This window comes from Corythoichthys intestinalis, chromosome 6 (genome assembly GCF_030265065.1).
Source record: "Corythoichthys intestinalis isolate RoL2023-P3 chromosome 6, ASM3026506v1, whole genome shotgun sequence".
Lineage (NCBI taxonomy): Eukaryota > Metazoa > Chordata > Actinopteri > Syngnathiformes > Syngnathidae > Corythoichthys > Corythoichthys intestinalis.
The window spans coordinates 4,428,411-4,447,706 of record NC_080400.1 but is presented as its reverse complement, the minus strand read 5'-3'; the positions used below and the strand labels follow the sequence as shown (position 1 = coordinate 4,447,706).

The 19,296-nt window shown below is 38.9% G+C and overlaps 1 protein-coding gene across 2 annotated transcripts in view; it reads left to right on the top strand.

The window, feature by feature from the left end:
- Nucleotides 1-18,612, top strand: part of LOC130917236 (transcription regulator protein BACH1-like) — a 37,456-nt gene extending 18,844 nt beyond the window's left edge. The window contains exons 5-6 of one of the 2 annotated variants that reach the window (XM_057838438.1): nt 8,605-8,784; nt 15,071-18,612. In XM_057838438.1, coding sequence (XP_057694421.1) covers nt 8,605-8,781 — 177 coding nt within the window. In that variant the 3' untranslated portion in view covers nt 8,782-8,784; nt 15,071-18,612. Of the gene's footprint in view, nt 1-8,604; nt 11,314-15,070 lie in introns of those variants that run through there. The other variant, XM_057838437.1, reaches the window with a different exon arrangement.
- The last annotated feature ends 684 nt before the right edge of the window (nt 18,613-19,296 follow it).

Sequence of the window (19,296 nt, the reverse complement as noted above, 5' to 3'; positions counted from 1 at the left end):
ACTGCTGGTTGCCCTACCCAAGAAGGTTGCCAGCCGAAAAAAAAACAAAAAACGAGCAGTTGTCCAAAGATGATCGACCTTCAGCTGTAAATTGAAATGAGTTTGGTTGTAGTAGGCGTCGAATCCATTTTAAGCGGGAGGGTGGCAGCCACTGAACAGATGATGAGTAAGTAAAATATGATCTCACATTTGAAACAATAATCTGTTGAGAAATAAGATAATTAAGTGCATTAATATTTGAAGCACAAACGAAGCATAATCAATTGACAACATTTTTAGCCAATTTTAATCAAAATGGGGGGCTGTTCACTCAGATTGACCTATAAAAGAATTGTAAATATCTGAAAAGCGATAGCGGCACAAACCAAATGTTTTACAGCACAAACACTTGACGTTTTTATTAGTGCTGTCAAACGATTAAAAAATTTAATCTAGTTAATCATATGTCAATTGTGTGATTAATCATGATTAATCACATTTCCCTCGGGATGAATAAAGTTGCTCTTTAGGGAAAAAAATCTAGGAAAATACTATAATTGACTTAAAATTTGTTTTAAGATGAAATGTATATGATGTGTGAATGAATTAATAATTAACCAAATAGAGTTTTAAAATTTGATTTAACAACTCAGCTCGTATAAAATAAAAAATAAAATGTCTGTTTTATACAGCAAAGAGTTTTAACAGATTAAAGTGCCTCAGACTAACAATGTGGCTCAAGTACCGTTTGGCATATTACCCAAAATTGACTCCCAATTTAAAAAGCAGACAAGCACAATACAGTAACACTAGCTAGTATTTCAAAAAATGTGTAAACAACTTGTCTGTTAAATTCAAGATTTGAAAACAAATAAATGCAGCACTTGCAGTTTTACACTATATGGCCTAAAAGCTGTGTGAGATAAAAAAAAAAAATCAATAAAAATTTTTTTTCACACACTTAACTGAAAAACATTACACTAAACTGTGTGTAAAGGTGTTTAGAAACACTGCTTAAGTTAGCCATACTCTTATTTTTTTTTTTTTTAACCAACTTCTCAGGCAAACTAGCTTGTTGACATTTTCAGATAACAGAGCAGATCTTTTCATTTGAACAATGTACCCTGTCAAAGAAAATAGTCTCTCGCAAGGAGGCAGGTGTGACCAGATACTTTTTTTGCAAGGTGGGCCAGCTTACTGTGGGCACTATTGTGCGCAGACCACCACTGTAATGCAGGGGTTCCCAACCTATTCCACTAAGGCACACTGTGGGTGCAGGATTTCATTCTTACCAAACAAGATGACAACACTTTTTCCCCAATCTGGTGTTTTACAAGTGCAATCAGTTGATTGCAGTCAGGTGTGGCTTGTTTTAGCAGAAGCCTCATTGGTTCAACTGTCTCTGCTGGATCGGCTGGAACAAAAACCAGGACCCACAGTGTGCCTTGAGGACTGGGTTGAAAACCCCTGCTGTAATGGACATGAGTCCATGCTGGCACTGCCTTGTACCTGTCTAGTGGTTTGTCATTGGTTGTTGTTGTTTGTTGTCATTGGATTTTCAAGGCCCTCGTCTTCGACTATGTTAATGGGTCTACAGTCTCTGGCTACCCATGTAGCGATAGCAGTAGTCAACCTACTTGGTTTCTTTTTGTTGGCAAGTCCGAGTCCGCACTCTGCCAGTGAAGCTTGATGACTGCGGCTTGTTCCTGCAGTGTTAGCGTTATTGCTAACACTAGCGAAGATGTGCCTTGCCCGAAGGTGGTACTTTAGGCTGGTTGAGTTTCGATCAAAGGACAGTTCATCACAGCAGTATGCACACACAACTTTGGTTTTATCCAGGTTTCCATTAGGCAGCTTTTTAAAACAGAATTTGGTCATCATCCTCACTCATCGTGGCAGGCTGCATTATGTCCTGCATTGCCGCGCGGAGAATGTAAACATCAGCGTGTGGGACTACGGGAGGCAGTTGTGGCCAAACTTAGTGTGAGCGGTAAATTGCGTTTTTTTTTTTTTTTTTTTATGCGTTAATATTTCCAGATTAATCATGGTCGTTAACGCGTTATTGTTGACAGGCCTAGTTTTTATATAAATCTGCGTCTGATGGGGGCTAACTTCGTGAAGGTGTATATCAGGGGTCCCCAAACTTTTTCCTGTGAGGGCCACATAACTTTTCCCTTCTCTGATGAGGGGCCGGGGTCAGTTTGCAACAGAAAAAGTGTGACGATTGCAGGAGTGGCTAAATGTAAAAAAATTATTGTTTTTCAGAAAGCCGCAATCAAATAACCCTTCCTGGATTCTTCATGGAACAAAAGTAAATAAAATAAAAATATAATATAATAATAATAATACTGTAAATAATAATACCACTATTAATTCAATCGATAATAACCAAATAACCCTCTCTGAGTTCTTCATAGAAAAAGGCCAGGAAATAAATAACACTATTGAGAGGAAAAAAAAAAAAATTCAAAATGCTCTCTATTGTTTAGGGGGCCGGACCAAATGTGGAGGTGGGCCTTAACCAGCCCGCGGACTGTAGTTTGGGGACCACTGTTGTATATAAATATACTAGTCCTTCTCAAAAAATAGCATATTGTGATAAAGTTAATTATTTTCTGTAATGTACTGATAAACGTTAGACTTTCATATATTCTAGATCAGGGGTGGGCAAACCGGTCCTCGAGGGCTGCAGTGGGTCCTGGTCTTTGTTCCAACTGATTCAGCACAGACAGTTTAACCAATGAGGTTTCAGTGTGAACAAGAAGCACCTGACTGCAATCAACTGATTGCACTTGTAAGAAACCAGATTGGTGAAAGGTTGTCCACATGATGAGTTTGAACAAAAACCCGCGCCCACTGCGGCCCTTTGTGGAATAGTTTGCCCACCCCTGTTCTAGATTCATTACACACAACTGAAGTAGTTCAAGCCTTTTATTGTTTTAGTATTGATGATTTTGGCACAAAAGTCAAGAAAAAACAAAAATACCTATCTCAAAAAATTAGCATATTTACCTTCAATTGCCGTCAACCTTCAATTAATTATACCAGCTATGCACTCAATTAAAGATACACGATAATATCGGTCACCGATAATTATCGGCCGATAATGGCAATTATGACGTCACACAGATAATCCAGATAATAAAAAAATTCAACCGATAATGCAATCCGATAATTATATACTTGATTTAGCCTCCAAATGTGCGCAACCGAAAAATTCAGCACTCCGCCTCCTCAGCCCCTCCCCTCTCTGAAGCCCCTGAGGGAGGAGGGGTTGAGGAGGCGGAGTTACACGACAAGAAGTAGTTGAATATTATGGCGGCTGTTACTAAAAAAAACGACGCTCTCGCCATCTGCGAAACATGTACCGTAGAAGTTCAACGAGGCAGAAAGAAAGCATCCTCATTCAAAACCACTAACCCAGCAGCCATTTAAAACTGCATCACAAAGATTTTTGGAACGAATACCAGGCTGCTGCTGCTAGCGGGAATGCTAAAGCTATTGTAAACACTAACTAAGTTAAACTACAGGGCTTGTGACGATACAGAGTCGGGTTGTTTGGGAATGCAGCCGAAGGCGGGTGGTAAATTCGCATCTAAGGCTAAACACCGGCACGACTGGAGACCGATAGTCGGCAAGTAGCCGTCTTCCGATGGAGCCCACCGCTCTGGCCGGTCCGGCAGGCCTATGGCGAGGCGGGCCGAGCCCGGTTCCCTGGCCTTGGGACCTCCGGCGAACACCCCGGTTTCTCGAGCGTTCCCCCACGGCGTGCGAGCAGAGCCAGGACCCGAATACGCCGCGGCGAACCGGCCGGGGCGGTCGGATTATCCGGTACGAACGTAGCTGCCGCCGCCGCCGAAACAAAACACGTTTTTTTTTTTTTTTTTTTTTTTTACCTAAATGACCCGAGAACCAAAGCCCTGGATAAAAGAATACTGCAGTTTATAGGACCACCATTCTTCATGATAAAGTGATGTCCAGTAAGCAAGCTTATCATGACGGCACAGTGGTTAGATGATAATTTAAACATGGAGAAAACGAAGTCAGCCAGTCAATAATGCATTCAGTATGTAAAATGACGAGCGGTCAGATGACTTTGTAACGCTGCCTTTATTTTCAGCTTAACAAAACTCAGGCACAAAACAACACGCATGCGGATGCGAGCTCCAACTCCATCCAAATAGTACTGCCGTGTAGCAGTTTAGCTGCTGTAAAGCAAATGTCGTGAAAGCCGCAAATGTAAACAAAGCGCTGCAGAATGGGTACATGACATCTCGCTCTTTTGAGTTAATCATTTTCACAGTGTGCAGCAAAGCATATAACATTAGCAATCACTTTTCAAATTATTTAACTTATTTCTCTGCTCAATTACAGTCACAGTAGATAATCAAATTCTTAAATCAATATTCTGTAGCTACAAATATTATTCAAAATCTTTCCTTCTTCCAAGTTTTTTTTTAGGATTAAGTATAATAATGTATTGCTTAAAACAAGGCTGTTAAGATTATTTTCAGCTAGCTATTTTTCTTCCAAGAAATTTGAGAGAAATACACTTGAAGCGATGGCAGATAATTTCACTTATTGCCAATAGATTTACACTTAAAACTGACTAGTTTTAAGGAGGTGTGTTTTGCAGTGTATTAATGTTATATATGTTAGGAATGGCTTACTTTTAAAGGCATTTTTGTGCAATTTAGGTATTTACTCTGTAAGTAATTGTTGCCAAAGTTTTACCTTTACACAATGTCAGACAATCTGTCATTATTTAGATGTTTGAATTGACGACTTGTTCATATTTTATGTTGAAAAAAAGAGCAATAAATTCTATTTTTGCACAGTAATATTTTCTTTTGTGTATACTTTTAAATTTTACATAAATCTTTTAATAGAATTATCGGCTTGACATTATCGGTTATCGGTTGGAATGAGGAGAAAATTATCGGTTATCGGTATCGGTTGAAAAATGTATTATCGTGCATCACTACACTCAATACTTGGTTGGGAATCCTTTTGCAGAAATGACTGCTTCAATGCGGCGTAGCATGGAGGGAATCAGCCTGTGGCACTGCTGAGGTGTTATCGATAGTGGCCTTAAGCTCATCCACAGGGTTGGGTCTGGTGTCTCTCAACTTCCTCTTCACAATATCCCACAGATTCTCTATGGGGTTCAGGTCAGGAGAGTTGGCAGGCCAATTGAGCACAGTAATGCCACGATCAGTAAACCATTTACCAGTGGTTTTGGCACTGTGAATAGGTGCCGGGTCGTGCTGAAAAATGAAATCTTCATCTCCATAAAGCTTTTCAGCAGATGGAAGCATGAAGTGCTCCAAAATCTCTTGATAGCTAGCTGCATTGACCCTGCCCTTGATAAAACACAGTAGACCAAGACCAGCACCCCAGACCATGACTGACTGTGGGTAGTTGACCTTGGACTTCAGGCATTTTGGCATTTCCTTCTCCCCAGTCTTCCTCCAAACCCTGACACCTTGATTTCCAAATGACATGCAAAATTTGCTTTCGTCTGAAAAAAGTACTTTGGACCACTGAGCAACAGACCAGTGCTGCTTCTCCGTAGCCCAGGTCAGGCGCTTCTGCCGCTGTTTCAGGTTCAAAAGTGGCTTGACCTGGCGAATGCGGCACATGTGGCCCATTTCCAGCACACGCCTGTGCACGGTGGCTCTGGATGTTTCTACTCCAGACTCGGTCCACTGTTTCTGCAGGTCCCCCAAGGTCTTCTCCACAATCTTTCTCAGGGTGCGGTCACCTCTTCTGGTTGTGCAGCGTTTCCTGCCACACTTTTTCTTTCCCACTGAGGTGCCTTGATACAGCACTCTGGGAACAGCCTATTTGCTCAGAAATGTCTTTCTGTGTCTTGGCCTCTTGCTTGAGGGTGTCAGTGATGGCTTTCTGAAAAGCAGTCAGGTCGTTAGTCTTGCCCATGATTGCGTTTTCGAGTGATGAACCAGGCTGGGAGTTTTTGAAAAGCCTCAGGAATCTTTCGCAGGGGTTTTGAGTTAATTCGTTGATTCAGATGATTAGGTTAGTAGCTTCTTTAGAGTACATTTTCATGGTATGCTATCTTTTTTTAGATAGGGATTTTTGGTTTTTCTTGACTTTCTAGCCAAAATCATCAATATTAAAACAATAAAAGGCTTGAACTACTTCCGTTGTGTGTAATGAATCCAAACTATATAAAAGTCTAATGTTTATCAGAAAATAATGAACTTTATCACGATATGCAATTTTTTTGAGAAGGACCAGTATAGTGAGGAGCAGAAGTATTTGCACCCCTTGTGATTTTGGATTCACCCTCTTAGAAAATTGGTAGAGGTTTGAAATTTCAATCATAAATGCATTTCCACTCATAGAGACATAATCTGAAAAAAAATCCAGAAATCGCATTGTATGATTTTAAAAAAAAATAATTTATTTGTAATTTACTGGGGTTCATGAGTATTTGTATCCCTGAGAATCAACAATAATTTTGACACTAAAAGAATTGTAAGTCTACCTTAAAAAAGTCCACCTTTACACCATGAGTAACCACCCACCCACCACCCGTTTGAGCTCATTATTGTCGCCTCTGCACGCCACAGTCGGTCATAATCCAACTGCTACCATGGGCATGACCAGAGAGCTTTCGAAAGACACCAGAGAAAAAATTGTTGAGCTCCACAAAGCTGGAAAAGGCTATGGGACAATTGGAATACAGTGTGGTGAGAATAAATCAACAGATGTGTTAGAAAATGGAAACGGCTAAACATGACAGATAATCTACCTCAGACTGGGGCTCCGTGTAGAATCTCTCCTCGTGGGGCATAACTCATGATGAGAAAAGCGAGTGCTCAGCCTACTAGAGCTACACGGCAGGAGCTGCTCAATGACCTGAAGAGAGCTGGATGCACAGTTTCAAAGAACACTATAGTTCAATGGTTTAAAACCATGCATTGCTCAGAAGGTTCCACTGTTAAAGCCAGTGCATGTGAAGTTTGCCAGGGACCATCTGAATGATTCAGTGAGGTCATGGGAGAAAGTCATGTGGTATGATGAGACCAAAGTAGAACTTTTTGGTCCAAACTTTACTCGTCATGTGTGGAGGAAAAAGAAGGATGAGTACAGTCCCAAGAACACCATCCCCACTGTGAAGTATGGGGGCGGAAACCTCATGCTTTTCGGCAAAGGAGGTACCACAACTCTAATGTATAAAGCAGAAGATGGTGATTTCTCAGATTTGGAGCCACAACCTCCTTCCCTCAGTCAGAGACTTGAAGATGGATCTTCCAACATGACAATGATCCAAAGCACACAGCCAAGCTGACCAAGGACTGGCTGCGTAAAAAGCATATCAAGGTTCTGGAGTGGCCTAGCCAGTCTCCAGACCTCAATCCAATAGAAAATCTTTGGATGGAGCTAAAACTTGGTGTTTCTCAACGACAACCCAGACACCTGACAGATCTAGGGAAGATTTGTGTGGAGGAATGGGCCAAATTTCCTGTTTCCGTACGTGAAAACCTGGTGAAGAACTACAGAAAGCGTCTGACCTAAGTAATTGCAAACAAAGGTTTCTTCACTAAATATTAGCACTGATGTTCCTAGGGGTACAAATTAGGGCTGTCAAAATTATCGCGTTAACGGGCGATAATTTATTTTTTTAATTAATCACGGTAAAATATTTGACGCAATTAACGCACATGCCCCGCTCAGAAGATTTAAATGACAGTGCAGTGAAATGCCCACTAGTTAATTGTTTTATGGAGTTTCGCCGCCCTCTGCTGGCGCTTGGGTTCGACTGATTTTATAGGCTTCAGCACCCATGAGCATTGTGTAAGTAATTATTGACATCAACAATGGCGGGCTACTAGTTTATTTTTTGATTGAAATATAATATATATATATATATATATATATATATATGTTTTTGTTCATGGAAGCTTCCACATGGGGAAAATATATACATACAGCATATCCTGTATATACATAATATAATAAAAATATACAGTACTGTGCAAAAGTTTTAGGCAGGTGTCCTGCCTAAAACTTTTGCACAGTACTGTATATAATATAATATAAAATTTCTATAATTTGTACTAACATTTATCTTTTAAGAACTACAAGTCTTTCTATCCATGGATCGCTTTAACAGAATGTTCATAATGTTAATGCCATCTTGTTGGTTTATTGTTATAATAAACAATTACAGTCCTTATGTACCGTATGTTGAATGTATATATATCCATCTTGTCTCGATTGAAAATTTTAATCGTTCGCCAGCCCTAGTACAAATACGTATGAACCCCAGTAAATTACAAATATATTTTTGAAAAATCATAAAATGTGAGTTCCAGATTTTATAAATGTTATGTCTCTAATAGTCGAAATGCATTTATGATTGAAATTTCAGACTTTTACCTATTTTCTAAGTGGGTGAATTTGCAAAATCACAACGGATGCAAATACTTTGCTCCTCACTGTATATATTCACAAAATCGGCACTGACAAATACCACACAGCCGAGTATCGAAAGCCAAAAAACGGTCTCGTTGCATTACTATCAGTAAGTGTTATTTGAATTTGGAGGATTAGGGCAGCAAATAATTTTTTTTTTTTTGCTTCAACTCGTGTCAGAAAAGTGAGAAGAAGAAGCTTCTGGAGGAGCGTGCGGAGCTAGAGCAGAACCTGGAAGAAACTCGACAGAGCATCTGCAGGCTACGCAAGAACGTCGGCGTGGAGCACTTCTCGGATCAGGACCATCTGCACTTCCTGCCCGAGTTCTCGCCGCCGGATTTGGATGAAAATGCGTGAAAAGTGGGTGGACGTCCTTGTAATTTCCGATCGTGGAGTTTTCTTGTGTTTTAAATTAACATGCGTATACTGTGTATGGTTGAATTTTACTGTAGCATACTTACAAGCGCGGTCGTAACCGTCCGGTAGGGCTGCCAGATACGATTATTTTGATAGTTGATTAATCACTGATTATTTATTGCTCATACTCCATTATCCTCTAGCCAAGTGAATAAATAGTAGATGCTTTGATATTGATGATAGACTTCATAATATATTGACATGACACGGGGCGCAGGGCCGATCCGTAGGGGGCCTATTTTCTAAAACTTCAAATATTTTCAAAACCAAAGCTGCTACCGACCTAAAACCAAAACAGGCACCTGCCTTAGCCATATATGAGACTCCATTAGCAGCGGCATAAAAAAATTCAAAGTCGTTACCTTATAAAATCCTGATTAATTATTTTTTATATACAGTATTTACTCAACCACCATTTGTGCAAGTTCTCCTACTTGAAAAGATTAGAGAAGCCTGTAATTGTCAACATGGGTAAACCTCGACCATGAGAGACACAATGTGGAAAAAAACCCAGAAAATCACATTGTTTGATTTTTAAAGAATTTATTAGAGTGGGAAATTAAGTATTTGGTCACCTACAAACAAGCAAGATTTCTGGCTGTCAAAGAGGTCTAATTTCTTCTAAGGAGGTCTAACAAGGTCGTTACCTGTATTAATGGCACCTGTTTTAACTCATCAGTATAAAAAATGCCTGGCCACAATCTCAGTCAGTCACACTCCAAACTCCACTATGGCGAAGACCAAAGCGCTGTCGAAGGACACCGGAGACAAAATTGTAGACCTGCACCAGGCTGGTAAGACTGAATCTGCAATAGGTAAAACGCTTGGTGTAAAGAAATCAACTGTGGGAGCAATTATTAGAAAATGGAAGACATATAAGACCACTGATAATCTCCCTCGATCTGGGGCTCCATGCAAGATCTCACCCCGTGGCGTCAAAATGATAACAAGAACGGTCAGCAAAAATCCCAGAACCGCACAGGGGGACCTAGTGAATGACCTACAGAGAGCTGGGACTGCAGTAACAAAGGATAATATCAGCAACACAATGCGCCGCCTTGGACTCAAATCCTGCACTGCCAGACGTGTCCCCCTGCTGAAGCCAGTACACGTCCAGGCCCGTCTCCGGTTCGCTAGAGAGCATTTGGATGATCAAGAAGAGGACTGGGAGAATGTGTTATGGTCAGATGAAACCAAAACTTTTTGGTAGAAACACAGGTTCTCGTGTTTGGAGGAAAAAGAATACTGAATTGCACCATACCCACTGTGAAGCATGGTGGTGGAAACATCATGCTTTGGGGCTGTTTTTCTGCAAAGGGACCAGGACGACTGATCTGTGTAACAAAAGAATGAATGGGGCCATGTATCGAGAGATTTTGAATGAAAATATCCTTCCATCAGCAAGGGCATTGAAGATGAGACGTGGCTGGGTCTTTACGCATGACAATGATCCCAAAACCTCAGCTAGGGCAACAAAAGAGTGGCTTCGTAAGAAGCATTTCAAAGTCCTGGAGTGGCCTAGCCAGTCTCCAGATCTCAACCCCATAGAAAATCTGTGGAGGGAGTTGAAAGTCCGCGTTGCCCAACGACAGCCCCAAAACATCACTACTCTAGAGGAGATCTGCATGGAGGAATGGGCCAAAATACCAGCAACAGTGTGTGAAAAGCTTGTGAAGAGTTACAGAAAACGTTTGGCCTCCGTTATTGCCAACAAAGGGTACATAACAAAGTATTGAGATGAACTTTTGGTATTGACCAAATACTTATTTTTCACCATGATTTCCAAATATATTCTTTAAAAATCAAACAATGTGATTTTCTTTTTTTTTTCCTTATTCTGTCTGTCATGGTTGAGGTTTACCCATGTTGACAATTACAGGCCTCGCTAATATTTTCAAGTGGGAGAACTTGCACAATTAGTGGTTGACTAAATACAGTACTTATTTGCCCCACTGTGAATATAAATAAAACGATACATTTAATAAGTGGCTCAAAGTAGAGGATTTGAACAATTTTTAATGTCTGTAAATGATGAATCGAGTATCAAAAGAGTTATCAATGAATGGTCGCAGCCCTACCGTACTGTTGTATCATTTCTCAGAGAAATACTCCATCTGATCCCAACACACGCACATTAGCTCACTGGCTACCATCGACGGCGATAGACGAGCAATCCGTTTGAAACGGATTTGACGTCTGTCACCGTTGATGGCACTGAAAAGTAATCGTTCACATTTCTTTTTGAAATTGTCAAATGTTATATTGTTGTTTCACTATACATATATGCAAAGCACTAACCGGACTATTTTCCTATTTGAATACTGTCACTGCTAACAACAGGTTAATGTAATGTACTAGTACTTTTCAAAATGGCTACACGTGATGCAATTATATGCTAACTGTGCCTTGGACCTGAAAAGCACTGTGGCACATTAACCCGGAGCCTTCGTTGACTTATTTTTTATGAAATGTTTTCTTTTTAATAAAGTTCATATGTCAACAAAGTGCTCTTTTGAAATGCTCATCCAAGTAAAGATTATCTTGTGTGGCTCACAAAAGTAAATCATATGCGTCCACTTTTTACAGCTTGTTTTTGCTAAAATATAATTTATAGTAAGTTTTCGTATTTCAGAAGTATTCATTTAAAAAAAATGCTAAAGAAAAAAAAACTAGAGAAAACTTTTTTTCATGAAATAAAAAAGAGAAAGTGAATGTTTATTGATTTTCCCCTCTTTTTCAAAGAAATAGTTGAAAACAAAATCATAAAATTCTGGCCAATTGAAAATGAAATTAAAAAAGTCAAAATTAAAATGTTTTTCAATTTTTCTAGTTTAAAACCTACAACTTTTTTAAATGGAAAAAAAGAGACAATATTTACTTTCCCACCCCTGAAAAAAGAATATTTGGCTTTTCAGGGGCTCATTTGAAAAATAAAACATGCAATAAAATGATAATATCATAAGAAATTATCAAAAATAATATCCCCCCCAAAAATAAATATAATACGTATTAAAATTATTTTAAAAATATAATAAAAATTAAATTTAAAAATATCATAAAATAATTTAAAAATACAGTTAAATATAAAAAAATATAATAAAGAAAAGGTCAAATAAAACGTATAAAATAACAAAACAAAACAAAAAATTGTTAATTTTTTTTTTTTTTTTTTTTTAAAGGAAAATGTTACCAAGAGGCTAAAAAAACAGGATTCAGACAATTTTGAGGTCAACAATGTTTCCAAATGGTTTATTGACGATCAAAATGGATTCATTTGCTCATTGATAAGTCCATTAATGGTGGCCATTGACAGCCTAGCTTGACTGGGATTGGACGTCTAGTGCCGTCGTTGGCAGACAAATAGCTTAAATATTGATATAGGTTGGCCAACATAATGGGCTTCAAAAGGAAACTATTACGGACTGATGTAAATCTAAAAAGAATATATATATATATATATATATATATATATTATATATATATATATTTTTTTTTTTTAGAAAGTGCAGTAGCACAGCAAGACACGTAGGTGGCAATACAAGTCCATTTCATTGGTGATTGACTGAGCTGCATGCAAATGCAAGTTGAATGTGGTAATTGTTTGAATTTACAATCATTGTTAGACTCGACCAATAATCAGTTTGCATTCATATATAATATGGTGTCTGAATATACATATACATAAATAGTGTCTGCTGTCAATAGTACAATAAATTTAAGGAAGTGAAAACAGTTTAACAACTTGAAAACGCTGACACCAGAAAAAAAAATCACAGGACAAATTTTCATCATTTATTTATTTTGGGTCGTCAAACCCAAGTGGAGTAAAAAGGAAACTTGCTAACAAATTACTTCTTTTTGTGAGTTATATCTTATTTCCTGACCTTTACTGACCTTTAAGTTCTCGCTTTAGAATTTCCTTTTTTATTTTTTACTTTTTTTGTTGTTGTTATTATATACTGTATATATTAGGGCTGTCAAAATTATCGCGTTAACGGGTGATAATTAATTTTTTTAATTAATCACTTTAAAATATTTGACACAATTAACGCACAAATGCCCCGCTCAAACAGATTAAAATGATACCACAGTGAAATGTGTACTTGATGTATTTTCGGAGTTTTGTCGCCCTCTGCTGGCGCTTGGGTGCGACTGATTTTATAGGCTTCAGCACTCATGAGCATTGTGTAAGTAATTATTGACATCAACAATGGCGGGCTACTAGTTTATTTTTTTATTGAAAATTTCATTAAAATGAAAACATTTAGAGGGGTTTTAATTAGGGCTGTCAAACGATTAAAATTTTTAATCGAGTTAATTACAGCTTAAAAATTAATTAATCGTAATTAATCGCAATTCAAACCATCTATAAAATATGCCATATTTTTCTGTAAATTATTGTTGGAATGGAAAGATAAGATGGATATATACATTCAACATACAGTACATAAGGACTGTATTTGTTTATTATAACAATAAATCAACAAAATGGCATTAACATTATTAACATTCTGTTAAAGTGATCCATGGATAGAAAGACTTGTAGTTCTTAAAAGATGAATATTAGTACAAGTTATAGAAATGTTATATTAAAACGCCTCTTAATGTTTTCGTTTTAATGAAATTTGTAAAATTTTCAATCAAAAAATAAACTAGTTGCCCTATGCTGTCCTCAATGTGTGTGAGTACACAAATTGACAGGGAGCGAACATAAGTTCCAAAAAGAAATCAGACGGTGTGGCAAAGTTGCATGGGCTTTACTGAAGTCATCTCTTTTTGACAGGAGCACGTTTCTTGTATTTTTGTAAAACTGAAAATAACAAGGCATTGTGTCAATAATTTGCATAAATCACAAAATAACATAAAATGTACACACACGTGTCCATTTGAGCAGTAGCACTAGCCAATTAGCTCACAAGCATCTAACAATGTAACTGCATTTCACCATATATGTGAACAAATTCAAATACACATCATCAATAACTATATAATGCTCATGAATATAAACAAAGGAGGAATATAACTCACAAGCGATGCATGTATTAGACAGAAACAGTGTGATGGGGCTATGACAGACATGTCCAAAGTCCGGCCCGGGGGCCAAATGCGGCCCTTTGTCAAATTTCATCCGGCCCCCAGCCTCTGTCATAAAATCAGTAATGCCTGGCCCGCACACACGCTTAGTAAATTGGACAGCAGTACTGCTACCAGCATATGAAGTAGCTTACACACTAAATGCTGCTCCTCGTTTACCCACTAAAAGGCAGAAGCACTCTAAGCAACATTACCCCGGGTGACCCTTTATTCCCAATTTTCTAAAATAACGACAATAAACAAAACAAAACAAAAAAAGTTGACTGCGACAGCGGACGCTTCAAGGGTAGGTGGAAATTGGAATATTTATTCACTAAAATACGCAACAGCTGTGTCTGCCTCATTTGCAAAGAGAAGTCACTGTTTTTAAACAGTTCAATGTGAGGCGATATTACCAAACGAGACACGCTGACATGTACGACAAGATTACAGAGAAGATACGCAGCGAGAAATTCAAGCAAGTTGAAGCTAGTTTAATTTTACAGCTGCAGTATTTCACAAGAGCCGAAAGAGAAAGCCACAAAAGCTAGTTGCGAGATTGTTGATTGTTGAAATTATTAATTTTAAAAAAATAATAAATAAAGCAAAAGTGACACACGGAATGGCTTGCAAAAATTTTCTTCAATAATTTATTCTACGTAAAGGACGTCAGGCAAGGTCGGCCCCCCACATTTTTACCACACCAAATCTGGCCCCCTTTGCAAAAAGTTTGGACACCCCTGGGCTATGAGAACTGCCACTGAATACTGGATGCTGACGTTAGCTGGTCTGAATAGCACTGTCTGTTAGTGTGAGTTCGCGTCGACATATAATCACGTCAGAAAAGCGCGCCGAAACCCAAATAATCAGCTGCACTGAATCGCCAGCAGAGGGCGACATTACGCCACATAACATATGCAAGTCACACCCAAGCGCCAGCAGAGGGCGGAAAAACTCCATAAAACACAATTAACAAGTTTGCCTTTCACTGTACTGACATTTAAATCTGTCTGAGCGGGCCTAGCGCGTTAATTGCGTCAAATATTTTAACGTGATTAATTTAAAAAATTAATTACCGCGCGTTAACGCGATAATTTTGACAGCCCTAGTTTTAATATAAAATTTCTATAACTTGTACTAACGTTTATCTTTTAAGAACTACAAGTCTTTCTATCCATCCATCTTGGTACTAATTGAGCATCGTTGGAATGCCACAGCCTACCTGAGTATTGTTGCTGACCATGTCCATCCCTTTATGACCACAATGTACCCAACTTCTGATGGCTACTTTCAGCAGGATAATGCGCCATGTCATAAAGCTGGAATCATCTCAGACTGGTTTCTTGAACATGACAATGAGTTCACTGTACTCAAATGGCCTCCACAGTAACCAGATCTCAATTCAATAGAGCATCTTTGGGATGCGGTGGAACGGGAGATTTGCATCATGGATGTGCAGCCGACAAATCTGCACCAACTGTGTGATGCCATCATGTCAATATGGACCAAACTCTCTGAGGAATGCTTCCAGCACCTTGTTGAATCTATGCCATGAAGAATTGAAGCAGTTCTGAAGGCAAAAGGGGGTCCAACCCCTTACTAGCATGGTGTACCTAATAAAGTGGCCAGTGAGTGTAAAATATATATATATATATATATATGTGTGTATACACAGTGTATCACAAAAGTGAGTACACCCCTCGCATTTCTGCAGATATTTAGGTATATGTTTTCATGGGACAAAATGACACTTTGACACAATGAAAAGTAGTCTGTGTGCAGCTTACGTAATAGAGTTCATTTATTTTCCCCTCAAAATATAGCCATTAATATCTAAACCCCTGGCAGCAAAAGTGAGTACACCCCATAGAAAATACGTACATTCCTAAATGTCCAAATTGAGTACTGCTTGTCATTTTCCCTCCAAAATGGCATATGACTCGTTTGTGTTACCAGGTCCAGGTGTGCATAGGGAGCAGGTGTGTTCAAATTTGTAGTGTAGCTCTCACACTGGTCATTGAAAGTTCCAACATGGCACCACATGGCAAACAATGCTCTTAGGATCTTAAAAGACGTATTGTTGCGCACATGAAGATGGCCAAGGCTACAAGAAGATTGCCAACACCCTGAAACTGAGCTGCAGCACAGAGGCTAAGATCATCCAGCGTTTTAAAAGAGCAGGGTCCACTCAGAACAGGCCTCGGGTCGGTCGTCCAAAGAAGCTGAGCGTCACATCCAAATGCTTTCTTTGAAGGATTGTCGCAGGAGTCCTGTCGGCATTGCTGCAGAGATTGAAGAGGTGGGCAGTCAGCCTGTTAGTGGTCAGACCATACGCAGCACTCTACATCAAATTGCTGTGCATGGCTGTTACCCCTGGAGGAAGCCTTTTCTGAAGACGGTACAAAAGAAAGCCCGCAAACAGTTTGCTGAAGACGTGTCAACAAAGCACATGGATTACTGGAACCATGTCCTATGGTCTGATGAGACGAAGATTAATTTGTTTGTTTCCGATGGTCTCGAGCGTGTGTGGCGACGACCAGGTGAGGAGTACAAAGATAAGTGTCATGCCTACAGTCAAGCATGGTAGAGGGAATGTCATGGTCTGGGCCTGCTTGAGTGCTGCAGGTGTTGGAGAGTTACATTCCATTGAGGGGAACATGAACTCCAACATGTACCGTGAAATACTGCAGCAGAGCATGATCCCTTCCCTGCAGAAACTGGGTCGCAGAGCAGTGTTCCAGCATGACAATGACCCCAAACACACCTCCAAGATGACCACTGCTTTACTGAAGAGGCTGAGGGTAAAGGTGATGGACTGGCCAAGCATGTCTGCAGACTTGAACCCAATAGAACATCTTTGGGGGACCCTCAAGCTGAAGGTGGATGTGCGCAAATATGCGGCAACGTCGTCATAGAGGAGTGGAAGACATTCCACTGGCAACCTGTGAAGCTCTGGTCGACTCCATGCCCAGGAGAGTAAAGAAAGTTCTGGATAATAGTGGTGGCCACACAAAATATTGACAGTTGACATGTTTTATGTTAATATTGACAAGTTTCACTAAGGGGCATACTCACTTTTGTTGCCGGGGGTTTCGATATTATTGGCTATAGTTTGAGTTAATTTTCGGGGAAAATAAATGAACTCTATTATGGTGGAAAATACTTAGGTGACTTGAAGCTCCGCTCTGAGACCCCCAGTTTGACCAAATTTCAAAATTGTCCTATATGCATGTGTGATACATCATTGGAAATCTTAAAATCTCTATTTTCTGGGGGAAGAAAAATTTTGAACAGGAAGGCATTTAAAAAAATAATAATAATAATTTAAAACAGCAAAACATAACTGGAGGCGAGAGCACGCGAGAGCAGAATTAAAGACGCCGTGATTTTAACGAGATATCATCGCGTACTTACCTCGTTTCAATCCAAAAACTCCATGTAGCATGTATCATCAAGTGTCAAGACACAGATATGAATGGCCACAGCCGGATTTTGAGGGGATTTTATGGGTGAAATATGGTCAAATAACAAGGGTCGCGATGCAGAAATCGAAGACATCAAAGAGTGGTCGAGATGTTTTCTTCTTCATATATTTACTAGGGCTATCAAACGATTAAAATTTTTAATCGAGTTAATCACAGCTTAAAAATGAATTAATCGTAATTAATCGCAATTCAAGCCATCGATAAAACGTCATAGTTTTCTGTAAATTATTGTTGGAATGGAAAGACACAAGACGGATAAATACATTCAACATACAGTACATAAGTACCGTATTTGTTTATTTTAACAATAAATCAACAAGATGGCATTAACATTATTAACATTCTCTTAAAGCGATCCGTGGATAGAAAGACTTGTAGTTCTTAAAAGATAAATGTTAGTACAAGTTATAGAAATTTTATATTAAAACCCCTCTTAATGTTTTCGTTTTATTAAAATTTGTAAAATTTTCAATCAAAAAATAAACTAGTAGCTCGCCATTGTTGATGTCAATAATTACAACATGCTCACTCATTGTGCTGAAGCCCATAAAATCATTTGGGCCCAAGCGCCAGCAGAGGGCGCCAAACACCAAAAAACAAGTAACAAGTGGACATTACACTGCTGTCATTTTAATCTGTTTGAACGGGGCATGTGCGTTAATTGCGTCAAATATTTTAATGTGATTAATTTAAAAAATTAATTAACGCCCATTAACGCGATAATTTTGACAGCCATTTTTACCCTTTGAAACTTTTATTTTCAAATTTTGTTTATTTGGATCGATTATTTATCATCTAACGTGTCAGGGTTAATGCAAAAGTAACAAAAATACAATTTGGCGGTAGTTATGAAGTAGATATATGTGACTTTTACAGACACCATTTTTGTCATTGTAACGTCATTTGTTTAAAAGTTTAAAATATGCAAGTGAATTATTTTTTAAAGTCGTTTTTTTTTTCCATTTGAATTCTTTTCAGGTCATTCATTGTCAGACAGAAGCGGCACGGCACAACGTCACGCTAAAAAAATAAGTTAAAAATATCAAAATGGCTGACCTCTTTGTCCTCTGAAAGACGATGCCAACTCAACAAAATGTTTACTGCATAAATGTTTACTGCCAAGCTGGCGTTAAAAGTCTGTGGAAGTTGATTCATTCTTCACATTTTTTCCTCCGAGTTTTTGGTTTCATCCTTCATACAGTGGGGCAAATAAGTATTTAGTGAACCACTAATTGTGCAAGTTCTCCGACTTGAAAATGTTAGAGAGGCCTGTAATTGTCAACATGGATAAACTTCAACCATGAGAGACAGAATGTGAAAAAAAAACAGAAAATCACATTGTTGGATTTTTAAAGAATTTATTTGCAAATCATGGTGAAAAATAAGTATTTGGTCAATACCAAAAGTTCATCTCAATACTTTGTTATGTACCCTTTGTTGGCAATAACGGAGGCCAAACGTTTTCAAGCTTTTCCACACACTGTTGCTGGTATTTTGGGCCAATCCTCCATGCAGATCTCCACTAGGGCAGTGATGTTTTGGGGCTGTCGTTGGGCAACACGGACTTTCAACTCCCTCCACAGATTTTCTATGGGGTTGAGATTTGGAGACTGGCTAGGCCACTCCAGGACCTTGAAATGCTTCTTACAAAGCCACTCCTTTGTTACCCTGGCTGTGTGTTTGGGATCATTGTCATGCTGAAAGACCCAGCCACGTCTCATCTTCAATGCCCTTGCCGATGGAAGGAGATTTTCTCTCAAAATCTCTCGATACATGGCCCCATTCATTCTTTGTTTTACACAGATCAGTCGTCCTGGTCCCTTTGCAGAAAAACAGCCCCAAAGCATGATGTTTCCACCCCCATGCTTCACAGTGGGTATGGTGTTCTTCGGATGCA